At 57.1% G+C, this 20,371-nt stretch overlaps 1 protein-coding gene across 1 annotated transcript in view; it reads right to left on the reverse strand.

The window, feature by feature from the left end:
* Positions 1 to 11,340: 11,340 nt before the first annotated feature.
* The window catches only part of LOC140424737 (vasoactive intestinal polypeptide receptor-like), a 113,247-nt gene continuing 104,216 nt past the window's right edge, over positions 11,341 to 20,371 (reverse strand). The window contains exon 13 of the mRNA XM_072508085.1: positions 11,341 to 12,822. Within this exon, the coding sequence (XP_072364186.1) occupies positions 12,652 to 12,822 (171 nt within the window). The 3' untranslated portion in view covers positions 11,341 to 12,651. The remainder of the gene's footprint in view (positions 12,823 to 20,371) is intronic.

Here is a 20,371-nt window from a genome sequence, read left to right on the forward strand (position 1 = left end):
AGACAGGAGTCAGACACAAGCCGGGGAGTCAGCGTGCTGGCAGCAGACAGACAGGAGTCAGACACAAGCCGGGGAGTCAGGGTGCTGGCAGCAGACAGAAAGGAGCCAGACACAAGCCGGGGAGTCAGCGTGCTGGCAGCAGACAGACAGGAGCCAGACACAAGCTGGGGAGTCAGCGTGCTGGCAGCAGACAGACAGGAGCCAGACACAAGCCGGGGAGTCAGCGTGCTGGCAGCAGACAGACAGGAGTCAGACACAAGCCGGGGAGTCAGGGTGCTGGCAGCAGACAGACAGGAGCCAGACACAAGCCGGGGAGTCAGCGTGCTGGCAGCAGACAGACAGGAGTCAGACACAAGCCGGGGAGTCAGCGAGCTGGCAGCAGACAGACAGGAGTCAGACACAAGCCGGGGAGTCAGGGTGCTGGCAGCAGACAGACAGGAGTCAGACACAAGCCGGGGAGTCAGCGAGCTGGCAGCAGACAGACAGGAGTCAGACACAAGCCGGGGAGTCAGGGTGCTGGCAGCAGACAGACAGGAGCCAGACACAAGCCGGGGGGTCAGCGTGCTGGCAGCAGACAGACAGGAGTCAGACACAAGCCGGGGAGTCAGGGTGCTGGCAGCAGACAGACAGGAGTCAGACACAAGCCGGGGAGTCAGCGAGCTGGCAGCAGACAGACAGGAGTCAGACACAAGCCGGGGAGTCAGGGTGCTGGCAGCAGACAGACAGGAGCCAGACACAAGCCGGGGAGTCAGCGTGCTGGCAGCAGACAGACAGGAGCCAGACACAAGCCGGGGAGTCAGCGTGCTGGCAGCAGACAGACAGGAGCCAGACACAAGCCGGGGAGTCAGCGTGCTGGCAGCAGACAGACAGGAGCCAGACACAAGCCGGGGAGTCAGCGTGCTGGCAGCAGACAGACAGGAGCCAGACACAAGCCGGGGAGTCAGCGAGCTGGCAGCAGACAGACAGGAGCCAGACACAAGCCGGGGAGTCAGCGTGCTGGCAGCAGACAGGCAGGAGCCAGACACAAGCCGGGGAGTCAGCGAGCTGGCAGCAGACAGGCAGGAGGCAGACACAAGCCGGGGAGTCAGGGTGCTGGCAGCAGACAGACAGGAGCCAGACACAAGCCGGGGAGTCAGGGTGCTGGCAGCAGACAGACAGGAGCCAGACACAAGCCGGGGGGTCAGCGTGCTGGCAGCAGACAGACAGGAGCCAGACACAAGCCGGGGAGTCAGGGTGCTGGCAGCAGACAGACAGGAGCCAGACACAAGCCGGGGAGTCAGCGAGCTGGCAGCAGACAGACAGGAGCCAGACACAAGCCGGGGGGTCAGCGTGCTGGCAGCAGACAGACAGGAGCCAGACACAAGCCGGGGGGTCAGGGTGCTGGCAGCAGACAGACAGGAGCCAGACACAAGCCGGGGAGTCAGCGTGCTGGCAGCAGACAGACAGGAGCCAGACACAAGCCGGGGAGTCAGCGTGCTGGCAGCAGACAGACAGGAGCCAGACACAAGCCGGGGAGTCAGCGTGCTGGCAGCAGACAGACAGGAGCCAGACACAAGCCGGGGGGTCAGCGTGCTGGCAGCAGACAGACAGGAGCCAGACACAAGCCGGGGGGTCAGCGTGCTGGCAGCAGACAGACAGGAGCCAGACACAAGCCGGGGAGTCAGCGTGCTGGCAGCAGACAGACAGGAGTCAGACACAAGCCGGGGGGTCAGCGTGCTGGCAGCAGACAGACAGGAGCCAGACACAAGCCGGGGAGTCAGGGTGCTGGCAGCAGACAGACAGGAGTCAGACACAAGCCGGGGAGTCAGCGTGCTGGCAGCAGACAGACAGGAGCCAGACACAAGCCGGGGGGTCAGCGTGCTGGCAGCAGACAGACAGGAGCCAGACACAAGCCGGGGAGTCAGCGTGCTGGCAGCAGACAGACAGGAGTCAGACACAAGCCGGGGGGTCAGCGTGCTGGCAGCAGACAGACAGGAGCCAGACACAAGCCGGGGGGTCAGCGTGCTGGCAGCAGACAGACAGGAGTCAGACACAAGCCGGGGGGTCAGCGTGCTGGCAGCAGACAGACAGGAGCCAGACACAAGCCGGGGGGTCAGGGTGCTGGCAGCAGACAGACAGGAGCCAGACACAAGCCGGGGAGTCAGGGTGCTGGCAGCAGACAGACAGGAGCCAGACACAAGCCGGGGAGTCAGCGTGCTGGCAGCAGACAGACAGGAGCCAGACACAAGCCGGGGAGTCAGCGTGCTGGCAGCAGACAGACAGGAGCCAGACACAAGCCGGGGAGTCAGGGTGCTGGCAGCAGACAGACAGGAGCCAGACACAAGCCGGGGAGTCAGCGTGCTGGCAGCAGACAGACAGGAGCCAGACACAAGCCGGGGAGTCAGCTTGCTGGCAGCAGACAGACAGGAGCCAGACACAAGCCGGGGGGTCAGCGTGCTGGCAGCAGACAGACAGGAGCCAGACACAAGCCGGGGAGTCAGCGTGCTGGCAGCAGACAGACAGGAGCCAGACACAAGCCGGGGAGTCAGCGTGCTGGCAGCAGACAGACAGGAGCCAGACACAAGCCGGGGAGTCAGCGAGCTGGCAGCAGACAGACAGGAGCCAGACACAAGCCGGGGGGTCAGGGTGCTGGCAGCAGACAGACAGGAGCCAGACACAAGCCGGGGGGGGTCAGCGAGCTGGCAGCAGACAGACAGGAGCCAGACACAAGCCGGGGGGTCAGGGTGCAGGCAGCAGACAGACAGGAGCCAGACACAAGCCGGGGGGTCAGGGTGCAGGCAGCAGACAGACAGGAGTCAGACACAAGCCGGGGGGTCAGCGTGCTGGCAGCAGACAGACAGGAGTCAGACACAAGCCGGGGAGTCAGCGTGGCAGCAGACAGACAGGAGCCAGACACAAGCCGGGGAGTCAGCGTGCTGGCAGCAGACAGACAGGAGCCAGACACAAGCCGGGGAGTCAGCGTGCTGGCAGCAGACAGACAGGAGCCAGACACAAGCCGGGGAGTCAGCGTGGCAGCAGACAGACAGGAGCCAGACACAAGCCGGGGGGTCAGCGAGCTGGCAGCAGACAGACAGGAGTCAGACACAAGCCGGGGAGTCAGCGTGCTGGCAGCAGACAGACAGGAGCCAGACACAAGCCGGGGAGTCAGCGTGCTGGCAGCAGACAGACAGGAGCCAGACACAAGCCGGGGAGTCAGCGAGCTGGCAGCAGACAGACAGGAGCCAGACACAAGCCGGGGGGTCAGCGAGCTGGCAGCAGACAGACAGGAGCCAGACACAAGCCGGGGAGTCAGCGTGCTGGCAGCAGACAGACAGGAGCCAGACACAAGCCGGGGAGTCAGCGTGCTGGCAGCAGACAGACAGGAGCCAGACACAAGCCGGGGGGTCAGCGAGCTGGCAGCAGACAGACAGGAGTCAGACACAAGCCGGGGAGTCAGCGTGCTGGCACCAGACAGACAGGAGCCAGACACAAGCCGGGGGGTCAGGGTGCTGGCAGCAGACAGACAGGAGTCAGACACAAGCCGGGGAGTCAGCGAGCTGGCAGCAGACAGACAGGAGCCAGACACAAGCCGGGGGGTCAGGGTGCTGGCAGCAGACAGACAGGAGCCAGACACAAGCCGGGGAGTCAGCGTGCTGGCAGCAGACAGACAGGAGCCAGACACAAGCCGGGGGGTCAGCGAGCTGGCAGCAGACAGACAGGAGTCAGACACAAGCCGGGGAGTCAGCGTGCTGGCAGCAGACAGACAGGAGCCAGACACAAGCCGGGGGGTCAGGGTGCTGGCAGCAGACAGACAGGAGCCAGACACAAGCCGGGGGGTCAGGGTGCTGGCAGCAGACAGACAGGCGCCAGACACAAGCCGGGGAGTCAGCGAGCTGGCAGCAGACAGACAGGAGCCAGACACAAGCCGGGGGGTCAGGGTGCTGGCAGCAGACAGACAGGAGCCAGACACAAGCCGGGGAGTCAGCGTGCTGGCAGCAGACAGACAGGAGTCAGACACAAGCCGGGGAGTCAGCGTGCTGGCAGCAGACAGACAGGAGTCAGACACAAGCCGGGGAGTCAGCGTGCTGGCAGCAGACAGACAGGAGCCAGACACAAGCCGGGGAGTCAGCGTGCTGGCAGCAGACAGACAGGAGCCAGACACAAGCCGGGGAGTCAGCGTGCTGGCAGCAGACAGACAGGAGCCAGACACAAGCCGGGGAGTCAGCGTGCTGGCAGCAGACAGACAGGAGCCAGACACAAGCCGGGGAGTCAGCGTGGGAGCAGACAGACAGGAGCCAGACACAAGCCGGGGAGTCAGGGTGCTGGCAGCAGACAGACAGGAGCCAGACACAAGCCGGGGAGTCAGCGTGCTGGCAGCAGACAGACAGGAGCCAGACACAAGCCGGGGAGTCAGCGTGCTGGCAGCAGACAGACAGGAGTCAGACACAAGCCGGGGAGTCAGCGTGGCAGCAGACAGACAGGAGCCAGACACAAGCCGGGGAGTCAGCGTGGCAGCAGACAGACAGGAGCCAGACACAAGCCGGGGAGTCAGCGTGCTGGCAGCAGACAGACAGGAGCCAGACACAAGCCGGGGAGTCAGGGTGCTGGCAGCAGACAGACAGGAGCCAGACACAAGCCGGGGGGTCAGCGTGCTGGCAGCAGACAGACAGGAGCCAGACACAAGCCGGGGAGTCAGCGTGCTGGCAGCAGACAGACAGGAGCCAGACACAAGCCGGGGAGTCAGCGTGCTGGCAGCAGACAGACAGGAGCCAGACACAAGCCGGGGGGTCAGCGTGCTGGCAGCAGACAGACAGGAGCCAGACACAAGCCGGGGAGTCAGCGTGCTGGCAGCAGACAGACAGGAGCCAGACACAAGCCGGGGAGTCAGCGTGCTGGCAGCAGACAGACAGGAGCCAGACACAAGCCGGGGAGTCAGCGTGCTGGCAGCAGACAGACAGGAGCCAGACACAAGCCCGGGAGTCAGCGAGCTGGCAGCAGACAGGCAGGAGCCAGACACAAGCCAGGGGGTCAGGGTGCTGGCAGCAGACAGACAGGAGCCAGACACAAGCCGGGGAGTCAGGGTGCTGGCAGCAGACAGACAGGAGCCAGACACAAGCCGGGGAGTCAGCGAGCTGGCAGCAGACAGACAGGAGCCAGACACAAGCCGGGGGGTCAGGGTGCTGGCAGCAGACAGACAGGAGCCAGACACAAGCCGGGGGGTCAGGGTGCTGGCAGCAGACAGACAGGAGCCAGACACAAGCCGGGGGGTCAGCGTGCAGGCAGCAGACAGACAGGAGTCAGACACAAGCCGGGGGGTCAGCGTGCTGGCAGCAGACAGACAGGAGTCAGACACAAGCCGGGGAGTCAGGGTGCTGGCAGCAGACAGACAGGAGCCAGACACAAGCCGGGGGGTCAGCGTGCAGGCAGCAGACAGACAGGAGTCAGACACAAGCCGGGGAGTCAGCGTGCTGGCAGCAGACAGACAGGAGCCAGACACAAGCCGGGGGGTCAGCGAGCTGGCAGCAGACAGACAGGAGTCAGACACAAGCCGGGGAGTCAGGGTGCTGGCAGCAGACAGACAGGAGCCAGACACAAGCCGGGGGGTCAGCGTGCTGGCAGCAGACAGACAGGAGTCAGACACAAGCCGGGGGGTCAGCGTGCTGGCAGCAGACAGACAGGAGTCAGACACAAGCCGGGGGGTCAGCGAGCTGGCAGCAGACAGACAGGAGTCAGACACAAGCCGGGGAGTCAGGGTGCTGGCAGCAGACAGACAGGAGCCAGACACAAGCCGGGGAGTCAGCGTGCTGGCAGCAGACAGACAGGAGTCAGACACAAGCCGGGGGGTCAGCGTGCTGGCAGCAGACAGACAGGAGTCAGACACAAGCCGGGGAGTCAGCGTGCTGGCAGCAGACAGGAGTCAGACACAAGCCGGGGAGTCAGCGTGCTGGCAGCAGACAGACAGGAGCCAGACACAAGCCGGGGAGTCAGCGTGCTGGCAGCAGACAGACAGGAGCCAGACACAAGCCGGGGAGTCAGCGTGCTGGCAGCAGACAGACAGGAGCCAGACACAAGCCGGGGAGTCAGCGTGCTGGCAGCAGACAGACAGGAGCCGGACACAAGCCGGGGAGTCAGCGAGCTGGCAGCAGACAGACAGGAGCCATACACAAGCCGGGGAGTCAGCGTGCTGGCAGCAGACAGACAGGAGCCAGACACAAGCCGGGGAGTCAGGGTGCTGGCAGCAGACAGACAGGAGTCAGACACAAGCCGGGGAGTCAGCGTGCTGGCAGCAGACAGACAGGAGCCAGACACAAGCCGGGGAGTCAGCGTGCTGGCAGCAGACAGACAGGAGTCAGACACAAGCCGGGGAGTCAGCGTGCTGGCAGCAGACAGACAGGAGTCAGACACAAGTCGAGGAGTCAGGGTGCTGACAGCAGACAGACAGGAGCCAGACACAAGCCGGGGAGTCAGCGTGCTGGCAGCAGACAGACAGGAGCCAGACACAAGCCGGGGGGTCAGGGTGCTGGCAGCAGACAGACAGGAGCCAGACACAAGCCGGGGAGTCAGCGTGCTGGCAGCAGACAGACAGGAGTCAGACACAAGCCGGCGAGTCAGCGTGCTGGCAGCAGACAGACAGGAGCCAGACACAAGCCGGGGAGTCAGCGTGCTGGCAGCAGACAGACAGGAGCCAGACACAAGCCGGGGAGTCAGCGTGCTGGCAGCAGACAGACAGGAGCCAGACACAAGCCGGGGAGTCAGCGTGCTGGCAGCAGACAGACAGGAGCCAGACACAAGCCGGGGAGTCAGGGTGCTGGCAGCAGACAGACAGGAGCCAGACATATCAATATCTGAGAAGCTGCACACACGATTCTTGGCTCCGAGTTGTCATCACCCTCCTGCATTGACTGGGCAGCAAGCACTCCAGGATTGTCCAGTCCCACCACCCTGTTAAGTAAGATGTCAGCAACCTTCATCCCCTGGCGCAGATAATCCTGCGGGGGGTGGTATTGCGCTGTTGTAAAATGTGCTGGTCCTACTCCATAAAGCGAGAGGTGATGAGGACCTCCGTAACCCATGTGCACGATCGCCGCCGTCTGGTCTCCACCCTCCAGATCCTCAGCTGCCTCTTCCTCAAGTCCCTCTTGAGTGTCCTCCTTGTCCCACGAAATGTATTGCTCCTCCAGGTCTCGGTGGGCCGAAGGGCCTGTTTCTGTGCTGGGTGACTCTACGAGCGAGTCATCTGATGAAATTCCTCGAGGATCACATTTAATCGCAGTTGACAACCTTGCCAAGGAATTGGTGGCGCAAAGTCAAAGGGAGTGGGGACGCGAGTAGTAAGGCGACGAGGGTCATGTCTAGAGGAGGTGCGAATGGCAGCATGGTGAACAGCTGTCACCCGAGAGCGAAAAACAAGGGAAAAGCGAGAGTTGAACTAAAATGGGAAAGGAAACAAACTAGCACCAGAGATTATGAAATTAAATGACCGAGCCCAGAAGCTTCAGCACTGATCTAATCAAAGTCGCTGCCCCCTCGAGCTTGCATTGAAACACCTCATGAGGCCGAGGATCGGGAGGTCAGTGTGAGAGCGAGGTGAAGAATTAAAATGACAAGCATTTTTAAAATACATATAATGTTTATTACTGCGCACAGAATAATCTTTAGAGCGATGTATGACCAAACATTTACGGCAATCGGGTCACGGCATACACATGGAGTACTGCACAGTGATTCAGTATTTGCTTCTATACAAACGACATTATTCACACCGGAGGAAGTGGGTTTAAAGTCAGAATTCCACGAGCTTCTCTCTGTTGACCGCTTTTGTTACTAGTACGCGCCATAGCACTAACCAACCAATCCATCGCTAGTGACACTCCAGAATGCTGCAGCATGGGATGCTGGGATGTCGGACTACATCTGCAACGGGACGTTCCAATGCTCTTCACAGCCCAAGGAATACAATTGGAGAGCAGTCACTGTTGTAACGTGGGGAACTCTGGCAGGAAATTTGCACACAGCAAGCCCCCCCCCCCAACAGCAGGAAAGTTATTTGTTAAAAATTCCTTCCGTGGGATATGAGCGTCGCAGCAGGGCCAGCAATTTCTGTCCATGCCGCGCGCCATTTCGGAGGGCAGTTAAGAGTCACGTGAAGGCCAGACCGGGTAAGGACGGCAGATTTCCTTCCCTGAAGGATATGAGTGAACCAGATGGGTTTTTACAACAATCGATAAGAACCAGGAGGCCATTCAGCCCATCAAGTCTGCACCAACCCTCTGAAAGAGCATCCTACCTATGCGCACTCTCCTGCCTTATCCCCGCAACGCCATAATCCCACCTCACCTGCAAATTAAGGGGCAATCCACCGAACCTACACATCTTTGGACCCGAAGGGGCAATTCAGCATGGCCAGTCCACATAACCTCCAGAAGTTTGGACTGTGGGAGGAAACCGGAACGCCCGGAGGAAACCCACGCCGACACGGGGAGAATGTGCAAACTCCACACAGACAGTGACCGGAATTTAACCCGGGTCCCTGCTGCAGTGAGGCAGCAGTGCTAACCACTGTGCCGCCCTTAAATCTACTCCTTAAATTTACTCAATGTCCCAGCATCCACCGCACTCTGGGGTAGTGAATGCCACAGATTCACAACCCTTTGAGAGAAGTAATTTCTCCTCATCTCAGTTTTAAATCTCCTGTCCCTTATTCTAGAACGAGATCCACAAGAGGAAGCATCTGCTCCACATCTACTTTGTAGATCTCCTTTCATTCTTCTACACTGGGGAGAGTATCGGCTGAAACTGCTCAATCTCTCTTCTTAAGACAAGCTCTCTCATCTCTGGAATCAATCTGGTGACCCTCCTCTGAACTGCCTCCAATGTCACTACATCTCTGCTCAAATAAGGGGACCAAAACTGTGCACAATACTCCAGGTGCGGCCTCGCCAATGCCGTGTACAGTTGCAACAGCCCGTCCTTACCTTTATACTCTCTTCCTTTAGCTATAAATGCCAACATTCCATTTGCTTTCCTTATTACCTGCTGCACCTGCATGCTAGTTTTCTGTGTCTCATGTACAAGGACACCCAGATCCCTCTGCACTGAAGGAGATCAAATTTTGTTTGAAGTGCTTCTGTGAAGAACCTTGTTTAATTACTTTAAAAGCGCTTTACTGCTCACAACTCAAGGGCAAATTTTCTTTTAATTTGTTTCGGGGATGTGGGCCTTGCCGGCTGGACCAGCATTTATTGCCCACCCCTGAGGGCATTTAAGAGTCGACCACGTTGCCGTGGGTCTGGAGTCATATGTGGGCCAGACCGGGTAAGGTCGGCAGATTTCCTTCCCTGAAGGACATCAGTGAACCAGTGATGGTTGTTTTACCAACAATCGAGTCGTGTTCATCATTAAACGTTTAATTCCAGAATTTCTGTTGAATTCAAATTTCACCATCAGCCGTGGTGGGATTCGAACCCGGGTCCCCCAGAGCATAACCCCGGGTGTCTGGATTACTAGGCCAGCGACAATACCACTGCGCCTCTGTCTCCCTATTAGGGGTGGGCAACGAATGCTGACCGAGCATGGTAGCATAGGGCAGCACGGTAGCCTTGTGGTTAGCACAATTGCTTTACAGCTCCAGGGTCCCAGGTTCGATTCCAGCTTGGGTCACTGTCTGTGTGGAGTCTGCATATCCCCCCTGTGTGTGCGTGGGTTTCTTCCTCCCACAGTCCAAAGATGTGCAGGTTAGGTGGATTGGCCATGATAAATTGCCCTTAGAGTTGGTTGAATGGGGTTACTGGGTTATGGGAATAGGGTAGTGTGGGCTTGGGTAGGGTGCTCTTTCCAAGAGCTGGTGCAGACTCGATGGGCCGAATGGCCTCCTTCTGCACTGTAAATTCTATGATTCTATGAGCCGGCGGCGTTCACACCCGTAGAATAATTTTTTGAAAAGTTGCTTTCCTCGTCTTATTCCATCACTTTGATCTTTCAGTTGAAACAAAAATGGGCCCTGGCTGTGGGGCCAGGTTAGCTGTTGGCAACTGAGAGAACAAACCTGTCGTGTTCAGCACGGTAAGATAATACGGGCTGCAACTGGATGCAGCTTTGCCTGAGAGATACTCCACATCTTGAAGTTAGTTCAATCTGATTTATTGAACCTATCACACAGTTAGCTCAATCCTCTGTGAGCTCGACTCTCTGCTAACCCAAGTGTGATTAATCTGTCTGACTGAACCAGACTAGCTCTTAGCCACGTGCTGTAGGAGTTATATGATATGTACACCCTGACTCACACTGTAGATGTCCCCAGAGGCGGAGTGTGAGTGCCTCGTGCCTTTTATAGTGGGAAACCACCCCCAAGTGCTCTGTCTGCTGATTGGTTATGCCCTGTTCTCTGTATTCATTAGCTGCCTGTTTGTATCTCATTGTGTGCATGTCTGCATATCATGACAAAACCAAGCTGGAATAACGAGGGACAAGTCCTGGCCCGTTCACTGGGCAACAGCAACGCTGCTTTCACATCACATCTGAATTTCCATTCCAAATTCTCTTTTGCTGCCTCGAGATGCACTAAAACAGCCTTTCTTCTGCATCCATAGCGAGTAATTCCTGGAAATGGTTGCTAGTCTGTCACCAGGGGCTTACCGCTTTGAGGCATAGGATTTTACAGCACAGAAGGAGGCCATTCGGCCCATCGTGCCTGCACTGGCCACCGAAAGAGCTACCCAGCTAGCCCCATTCCCCAACCCTTTCTCCGTAGCCCTCCAAATTCATCACCCTCAAATATACATCCAGTTCCTCTGGAATCCACCTCCACCACTCTCCCGGGCAGCTCCTTCCAAACCCCAACAACTCCTGGAGGTAAAGGAGCTTGAGGGACGCCGCTCCACATCAAGTGTGGGTGACCAGGAGACTCTCCCCCTCGTACCATCAGCCATTGGCCTGTTTGGAAGGATTTGCAGGTTGACACACCCCAACCTGTATGGCCCCATTATGAACACACTTTCCTTGGCCACCAAGCCCTGAGGTGGGACTCCAAACCGGAGCTTCCGGCTCAGAGGTACACCCCCCTTCCCCCGCCCCCCCCCATTGTGCGACAAGCACTCCACATCTGGATTTACTCCCCGTCAAAATTACATCAGCACCGTTTCTGCTCCCAGTCGGTGAAAATTAGTCCCTGGGATGAGGAGATGGGCCTATGTTGTGGGGTTGGATAAACTGGGCCTATATTCCCTGGAGCTGAAAAGAAAGTGAGGTGACCTCACTGAAACGTATACAATTAGAACATACATACAGTGCAGAAGGAGGCCATTCGGCCCATCGAGTCTGCACCGACCCATTTAAGCCCTAGCTTCCACCCTATCCCCGTAACCCAATAACCCCTCCTAACCTTTTTGGGCACTAAGGGCAATTTATCATGGCCAATCCACCTAACCTGCACGTCTTTGGACTGTGAGAGGAAACCGGAGCACCCGGAGGAAACCCACGCAAGACACGGGGAGAACGTGCAGACTCCGCACAGACAGTGACCCAAGCCGGGAATCGAACCTGGGACCTTGGCGCTGTGAAGCCACAATGCTGCCCACTATGCTACCGTGCTGCCCTGTGATGGGCTACCCAGGGTGGACTCTGAGAGATTGTTTCCACTGGTCGGGGAATCTAAACACGAGGGCACAGCCTCAGGAGATGGGATCGATCACTTAGGACTGAGATGAGGAGAAATTACGTCGCTCAAAGGGCTGTGAATCTTTGGAATTCTCTACCCCACAGGATGTGGATGCTCCATCGTTGAATATATTTAAGGCTCAGTAGGCCATGTGGTCTAATCCTGCTCCCATTACCAGTGCCTGCATTTATGTATGGATACCAGTTGACCCACTCAATTGCGACACCTCCCATGTTAGTTCGCTGAAGCTCGGATCACACCTGAGAAATAGCTCCGAGGGCCGAGAGGCCCTTTCCTTGGCTGGTGTGCGAGGACACCGCAACACCGTGGCAGGATGTGGGGTCGGCCATTTGGGAAGGGAGTGAGAAGCTTCAGGAATTTCCTACCGCAGGAGACTGTGCGTGCTCAGCTGTCGAATATACTCGCGGATGAGATACGTGGACCCTGGTGGGATCAAGGAATGTGGTGGGAAAGTACTGTTGAGGCAGAAGATCAGGCCGGGTCGTGTTGAATGGCTGAATAGGCCCAAGGCTCCTGTTCCAGTGTCTTTTGTGAGCATGCCAGATAGTCATCGCCTTGGACCAGCTCTTTGTGCCACTGGACCTTCGACAGTCACCCAAGAGGTCCAACGTCTGTCCGATGAGGCCTCCAATACATAGCACCGCTGATAATGCAGCTCTCCCTCAGTACTGCATTGGTGCATCAACGCAGATCTGTTGCTCTGGAGTGGGATTTGACCTTCTTACTCAGGCGCATGGCTTCTACGCTTAACCAGTGAGACACCTGGAAGAGAAACTTGCGAGTTCCTTTGACGTGACTCTCCTAAATCCTTGCAGTGGAGGTGGGGTGGCCTCGCCGCGCACAGGAATCCTGGACAGCTTCGAAATCAGGAACACCGAGCTTAAACGGAAGCAACTTTCACGTGAAGAAATCGAACCCGTACGGCTGACCAACTCATCCTCGTTGTTTAACAGTAGCTCACGACAGGCCCCTTTCCACACAAGTCCAAGGCTGCCTCACTGGTCCAAGGATTTCCGTTTCGGACTGAGCTTCTCGAGCAAGGAGATTTGAGTGAAGTAGGCAGTGCCGCTGCTCTCTGTCGAACAGTTCCGCTTGCGTCTTCTACTCAACCGCAGATTCCTCTTCGAGCGCCACCATCTCAGATACCTCCCCAGCTCAGCAAGGACCTGAAGAGGCAAGAGGACAGGTCATATGTTTGCAGTTATAAGACACACACACACACACGTACACAGTCTTACACAACAGATGGAGGCCATTCGGCCCTTTGTGCTGAGTCAGGTCTTTGATAAGGCTCTCCAATTACACCCACCCCCCTACTCTTTCCGCACAGTCCAATTTCCTCCCCTTCAATTTCTAACCCAATATTTCAATAACCAGTTGCCTTTTAAAGATACCATTGAAGTATGGTAGACACTTGGAGTATAGTGTTCAATTCTGGTCGCCACGCTACCAGAAGGATGTGGAGGCTTTAGAGAGGGTGCAGAAGAGATTTACCAGGATGTTGCCTGGTATGGAGGGCATTAGCTATGAGGAGCGGTTGAATAAACTCTGTTTGTTCTCACTGGAACGACGGAGGCTGAGGGGCATAGACAGAGTGGATAGTCAGAGGCTTTTTCCCCAGGGTAGAGGGGTGAATTACTAGGGGGCATAGGTTTAAGGTGCGAGGGGCAAGGTTTAGAGGAGATGTACGAGGCAAGTTTTTTACACAGAGGGTAGTGGGTGCCTGGAACTCGCTGCCGGAGGAGGTGGTGGAAGCAGGGACGATAGTGACATTTAAGGGGCATCTTGACAAATACATGAATAGGATGGGAATAGAGGGATACGGACCCCGGAAGTATAGAAGATTTTAATTTAGACGGGCAGCATGGTCAGCACGGGCTGGAGGGCCGAAGGGCCTGTTCCTGTGCTGTACATTTCTTTGTTCTTTGTTCTTTGAACCTGTTTCAGTCAGTGAATCCGGATTATAGCAGCTCACTCTGCAAAAATACTTCTCCTCGTAACCCTCTGGGTCCTTCGTCGATTCTCAGAATTCTTCTTCCTCTGACCAGCCACTGGAAAGTGTTCCTTCTTCATTTACCCAACACAAACCCTTCATCATTTTGAACGCATCTCTTTCAAATTCACTTTCCACATTCTGTGCTGTGGGTAAATAGATCTCAGGATGGGATCAGAATGGGCCAAATCTTTACGACTGCGACTGGTAACTCGGGTCGGGACATTTCCCGACTTGCTATACTTTGCTCGGTAAAACATTCCCTGAAACAAAACGTTTTTGCTCCGGGGCAGTAGTTGCCAGTGGGAGTCAGGTCCATCGACCCAGGAAGCAGATCCCAGGAGGCCATGGGGGCGGGCGGGTGCCAAGGCAGGCGAGTTAGAAGGCCCGGCTCGGTACACCAGAGTTGCCTTAGTTGTTCGGGCCTCAACCTCTCGCCCCTCAAACCCTCTCACCTCCACGCACATCCCACCCAGTGGCCCCTCATGTGCTCCATGCCAACTCAATGCTGACGAATGCTCCCCACGAACCCCTCCTGGCCCCACATACCCTCTATGCCAACTCATGCTCCCCACCTTACATGGCTCGACATACCAATTCAATGTGAACCCAATCTCCCACCCACCCCCTTAACCCTTTGTATACTCCATGTCACCTCCATAGCCACTCACCGAGTATCCAACATAGGCATACCTCAGGAGCCATGTGGAGATGAAAAAAATGAAATACAGCTCTAACTCTTATACACGTGACAGTGAAAAAAGACCCCATTCATTAAATCTATTCAAAGATTTTAAATCTCTTCAAGTGACTAATTGCTTATAAAAAGAAACTGATATTCTAACCCCACATGAAAGAGCTAATCATTGAATAACCTCTTTAAGCTGTCAATTAAACTGTGAACTCAGAACACCCTGCTGAGATAATCGTAGCACTTGAAACTCAGGCAAGCATTCATAATGATAGCCGTTGGATAAATGTCAAAGAGCTCTATTAAAACTGTATGACCAGATGCTACTATTTTTTTCTAATCTGTACCAGGCAATTAAAGCAATCCAGCAGAGGTTTATTTTTTTTAAAAACTCTCAGTGTTATCATAGCCTGTTTGTTTCATTGTTGCAAAGTTTAAAATGGAGCATTTAAAATCTTCATATCAGGACAATTCTACAGACCTTGAGTGGGATTCTCTCAGCCCGGGGCCGGGCCGGAGAATCCGCGCGACCGGCGCGAATCGCGCCACGCCGCCCCGACGCAGAGCGGAGAATTGGCGCCATTGGCGCGGTGCCGGTCGGGAGCTGCTCTACGCCCCCCCCCCCAACCCCCACCCCCCGCTGATTCTCAGCCTGGAATGGGAAGAGTGGCCGTCGTAAAAAACCCAAGTCCCGCTGGACCCGTTCTAACCTGCACTCAGCCGGCGGGACCTGGGCGTGGAAGGGTCCGGGGGCGCCTGTGGGGGTGGGGGGGGGGGGGGTCCGGCCCCGGGCGGGGCCTCCGATGTGGCCTGGCCCGCGATCGGGGCCCACCAATCGGTGGGCCGGCCCCTCTGGCTGGGGGCCTCCTTTCCTCCGTGCCGGCCCCTGTAGCCCTGCACAACGTTGCGTCGGGGCCGGCGCGGAGAAGGGAGCCACTGCGCATGCGCGGACCTCCCGACTCCCAGTTCGCGCCAGGATCAGCAGCTGGAGTGGCGTGGTCCGCACCAGTGCCGGAATTGCTGATCCTGAGGCCGTCTTGACGCCGTCGGGAAACACAACGGCGTTTCCGACGGCGTCAACACTTAGCCTCAGGATCACAGAATCCCGCCCAGTGTCTGCACATGAAGGACGTTTAGGTTCATTCCGCCAATGATAATTCCAACAAGCCAAAATGAGTGTGTTTGAACTCAGCACTGAGTTCTATTTAGTTCTGGGATCCCTCGAGTGAATCTTGCACCCCACCTTTCCCACACCAGCAACTTCTGGATCTGTTCGAAATGGGAACTGGAAGTTCCTACTCAGGTCCCGCCCCACCATTTCTATAGGTCAGCCTCTGATCGGTCGGCAGCTTTCAGCAGTGCGGGGGGTGGATGGGTAGAGGAATATCTGTCCCAAGGGTCCTTGATCCTGGGGAAGGCTCACTGCCGTCCAGAGCCTGGTTGCCTCTCTCCGGCTAGCAGGCGGGACTCCTGTTATTAAAAATGTGTCTATGTATTTACATTCATAGAATTTACAGTGCAGAAGGAGGCCATTCGGCCCATCGAGTCTGCACCGGCTCTTGGAAAGAGCACCCTACCCAAGCCCACACCTCCCCCCTATCCCCATAACCCAGTAACCCCACCCAACACAATTTTGGACACTAAGGGCAATTTATCATGGCCAATCCACCTAACCTGCACATCTTTGGACTGTGGGAGGAAACCGGAGCACCCGGAGGAAACCCACGCAGACACGGGGAGAACGTGCAGACTCCGCACAGACACTGACCCAAGCCGGAATCGAACCTGGGACCCTGGAGCTGTGAAGCAATTGTGCTAACCACGGTGCTACCGTGCTACCCCCAATTGTGTATTTATCGCGCGTCCTATGCTTTTTTACTGTATGGAACGATCTGCCTGGACTGTACACAGAACAGTACTTTTCACTGCACCTCGGTACACGTGCCAATAAATCAACTCACCCTATGATTCCAGACCCTCAATTAATCTCACTCTGACTTTAAAGAAGATACCAACTCATGCTGCCCGCTTTCAATCCCTCGATGGGCATTTTGGTGATCAGGCATCGTGCCATCGGGGGGCATACCCCGAATACCCCGGTGGTTTGTTTTCTCGGGCGTAGATGACCTTCTGCAAGTTTACAGGTACCATGCATTCTTGGACTGAGATAGTCGGCGCTTCCCAGATACCCTGGGCTCATTCTGTGCGGGCTAACGTCTCCCGGTTGGGAATACCACGTGACTATCTTCGATCAGAGCGGCAGCGCCAACGCCGGCCGTGTATGCGCAGCACTCCACGCGCAAGGGGAGCAAATTAGAGCCCTTTCCAACATAGGCCAGGGAGGCAATAACACCGACTTGCCTCTTTGAACCTGGATCCAACGCCGCAGAAGCAAGGTCAGGAAACAATCGGACACCCAGCGACACGAAGAGGCAGAATGACAGGCGGCGAGAAGCCGAACACTGGATGGAAGTCATTACTGGAATCCATGAGGTGGAGACGCCGGCGTTGGATCGGGGTGGGCGCAGTAAGAAGTCTGACAACACCAAGTTAAAGTCCAACAGGTTTGTTCCGAATCACTAGCTTTCGGAGCGCTGCTCCTTCCTCAGTGAATCAGGACGTGGCTCAGGAACGGAGCACGGATAACTCAGTCAAGCTTGTGCCCCAGTCACTGAGGAGCATCGGCGAGGGCATCAACATGATGGTGTGGACCATGGGGAGTCGCCAGGGTTGGCAGAGCCAGATGATGCAGGGGCTGCCGGGGCTCGAATCAGCTGCCCCCTTCGTCCCAAGGTGAACTCCAGGGCCCAATGGGCATCGAGTGGGGGGAGGGGGCGCTGGGTGGCAGCCCGGACCCGACACATGGAGTGGCGACGCTGGCCACCAGCTCTCCAGAGTTCCACGCCTCCTATTAGGCCTCGCCCTGGGGTCAGCACATGGGACAGGGCGGCACGGCTGGGCATGTGCCGCTGACAAGTGAGCCGGGGCCCACCGGGCTCAGAGCCCCCAGAGGTCGCTCACCGGGATCATCGAAGGGCACGGGCTGAGGTAAGCAGCTGGCTGCCTCCACCTCAGATGTGCATCCTGGGGAAACACCTAGACGTAGTGGTCGAGGAAGGTAAAACACATTGAGAATCACTGAGGGCACCGGGGGAGGGCAGAGGGTAGGAGGTAAGGTTGGGGGGAGGGGGCGGTGGCACCATTGGGACAGTGGGGACTTGTATTACACATTAAACATCCTTGTGCACAACCACTGGAATGCCTCTGTCACTTTCTTCCGCAATGCGGGCCGATCTCTGAGCCCTTGGCCCCTCTCTCCAGGCATCCCCCCTGTCCCCGAGAACACCACGTGCAGGTGATGGGTGTGAGCGCGCACTCAGGGGTCAGACTACGGCATAGATTGAGAAGCATCAGCACTCAGCTCTCTGCGGGCGATCATCGCACCCCCTGTCCTTGACAGTGGGGTGATGATCCTGAAGTGTTGTGACACATAGCCGAGGAGGATGGGAAATGGGAGTGGGGGTGATGGCCCGGGCCACGCCCTCTGCGAAGCAAGTCTGAGGGCCGTTCTGGCCTTCCTGGCTTGCCGGGCCCTCATCGCTGCCGCCAGTCCTGCAGCCTCCGGCTGATCCTTAGGTTCCTCCCTGGTCTCATCCTTCATCCGCTCGAGCCCTGGAATGATCCCGAGGCGTAAAAGCTCAGGGCTGTAGTGACCTTGACGGCCACAGAGAGCGGGTGTCCTCCATGTGGTGGCAGGTCCACGAGGATGTGGCACACGTGTCACACCGTCTCCTTTGTTGAGGCGGAGCCTCCTGCGGCACAAGCTGTCCATCATCTGCCCAAATGACCAGCGGCGCCTGTACACCCTGGGCCGTTGCGGGACTCCCCCTCTGGGACCCCTCCCTGGCCTGATGGGTGGCCGGGTCCTCAGGGTGTGGGGCGGGGTACGGCACCTGGGTCGCCCCCTCGAGCATCTGCAGACGCTGCTGCCGCCGCCGTCTCTGGCGTCTGGCCGCCCGGCCTAGCAACAGCACCATTAGGGCAGGTTCTGTGTCCAATATCTCTGCCATAGCGTTCGATATCTGTGAGGAATTAGGAGAGGGTTTTCGATTGAGAAACAGCAGTGGCTCCCGCCCCGGGACTCTCCTTTCCCCCACTGATTCCCCCCTCCGACCCTCGCCCAGAACACCCTGACCGCGCACTCCCAGTCGCAGCGGGCCCCCGCCCCCCTCACCGGGCCCCGGACCCGGACACCCGCTCGTAACATCAGCTGGGCCGGGTGCTGGTTCCCTCACTGTTGCACACACCCACCCTCCAGCCATGGACATCTCCCCGGAGCTGTGTCCCATCCCCTGGCTGTTGGCAGCTGCGTGTGTGGTGTTGCCTCCTACAGTGTTCAGGCTTCGTGGTCTGATTGGGATGCTAGGCAATGACTCCCACACTCTACATCCACTTGGGCTCATTTAACCACAATTGCCAATTCCCTATCAGCAATAGCCTAGAGCATCCCTAGAGCATCTCGACAACAAAGACCCCGACATCAGACTCCTATCTATTGCCTTTAACACCATAATCCCAGCCAAGCTCATATCAAAGCTCCTAAACCTAGGACTTGGCTCCCCACTCTGCAACTGGATCCTCGATTTTCTGACCCACAGACCCACTCAGTAAGAATAACCAACAACACCTCCTCCACAATGTCATGATATTCAGATAAACATCATGGTGCAAACACACATACCCACTGATGGACAGATCAACGGACCAATCAACACACACGCAACATCACAGCCAATCACCAGTGAGAGCACACGCACTATAAAATGGGGAACACCACAGTTCCCGCTCATTCCAGCAGGAGACAGCTCAGGGCACAGAGCTCACAGCGCGTCACTCAGACATTCACCATGTGCTGAGTGCCTCTCTAAGATAGTGTTAGGGCTGGGTCCAGAGGTTAAAGGGTAAAGAACAAACCACAGTCATAAGTTTACAGATGTTGTTATTGATAGGAAGAAAACAGAGTTGTACCATCTGCAACCGTGTTGGTTCATCTGTATAGCGGAACACCCAACACGACATAGTACCAGGATTGGAACCCAGCAACTGTGAGACCTACCTGCACATCTTCAGGAATCCGCCATCCTGCGCCATGGACACCATCAGCCCGCCGCAGCCGCTCCAAATCGCTGGAAACCTCGGCGTCAACTGGAAGCTGTTTAAACAGCGCTTCCAGCTCTTCCTAGAAGCCACAGAAAGGGAGAATGCATCGGACACCAGGAAAATCGCCCTCCTCCTCTCCACGGCAGGGCAACACGCCATCCACATCTACAACTCCCTGGTGTTCGCGGATGGTGAGGACAAGACGAAGTACAAGACGGTCCTTCTTACTCGAGCAGCACTTCAGCGTCGAGGTGAACGAGAGCTTCGAGAGGAACCTCTTCCAGCAGCACCTGCAGGGTAAGGATGAGCCTTTTCAATCTTTCCTGACATACATCCGTATCCTCGCGCAGTCCTGCGGTTATGACGCCACCGCTGATTCCATGATTCGGGACCAGATAGTTTTTGGGGTCACCTCAGGCACCCTACGCCAGCAGCTCCTCAAAATTAAGAGCCTCACCTTAGCCACCGCCATCGAAGCCTGCGTCCTCCATGAAAACGCGACCAGCCGGTACTCCCAATTCCAGGCGGCCGAATCGGCACGGCAGGGGTCCTACGAGGCCGAGCGGGTCCAGTCGATTGAGTTCCTCCCGGCCCGCGGCCCGGACGAGGGCAGCCATTTTGCGCGCTTTCCGTGGCCTCCCGCGCTTGTACGCGCCAAAAGAGACGCCGACGCAGAGGGACGCAACGCGCAGGCGCGCTCTACGCAGGACCGAACTGCGCATGCGTGATGGCGCAACGAACGCCATGACGTCACGACATGCGGCAACTGTGGATCCGCACATTTAAAGCGGCAATGTCCAGCAAAGAATTGACAATGCCTCCGCTGTGGCAAGATGGGCCACTACACTGCCTGCTATCGATCAGCTCAACC

The sequence above is a fragment of the Scyliorhinus torazame genome, chromosome 6 (assembly GCF_047496885.1).
Source record: "Scyliorhinus torazame isolate Kashiwa2021f chromosome 6, sScyTor2.1, whole genome shotgun sequence".
NCBI classification, from domain to species: domain Eukaryota; kingdom Metazoa; phylum Chordata; class Chondrichthyes; order Carcharhiniformes; family Scyliorhinidae; genus Scyliorhinus; species Scyliorhinus torazame.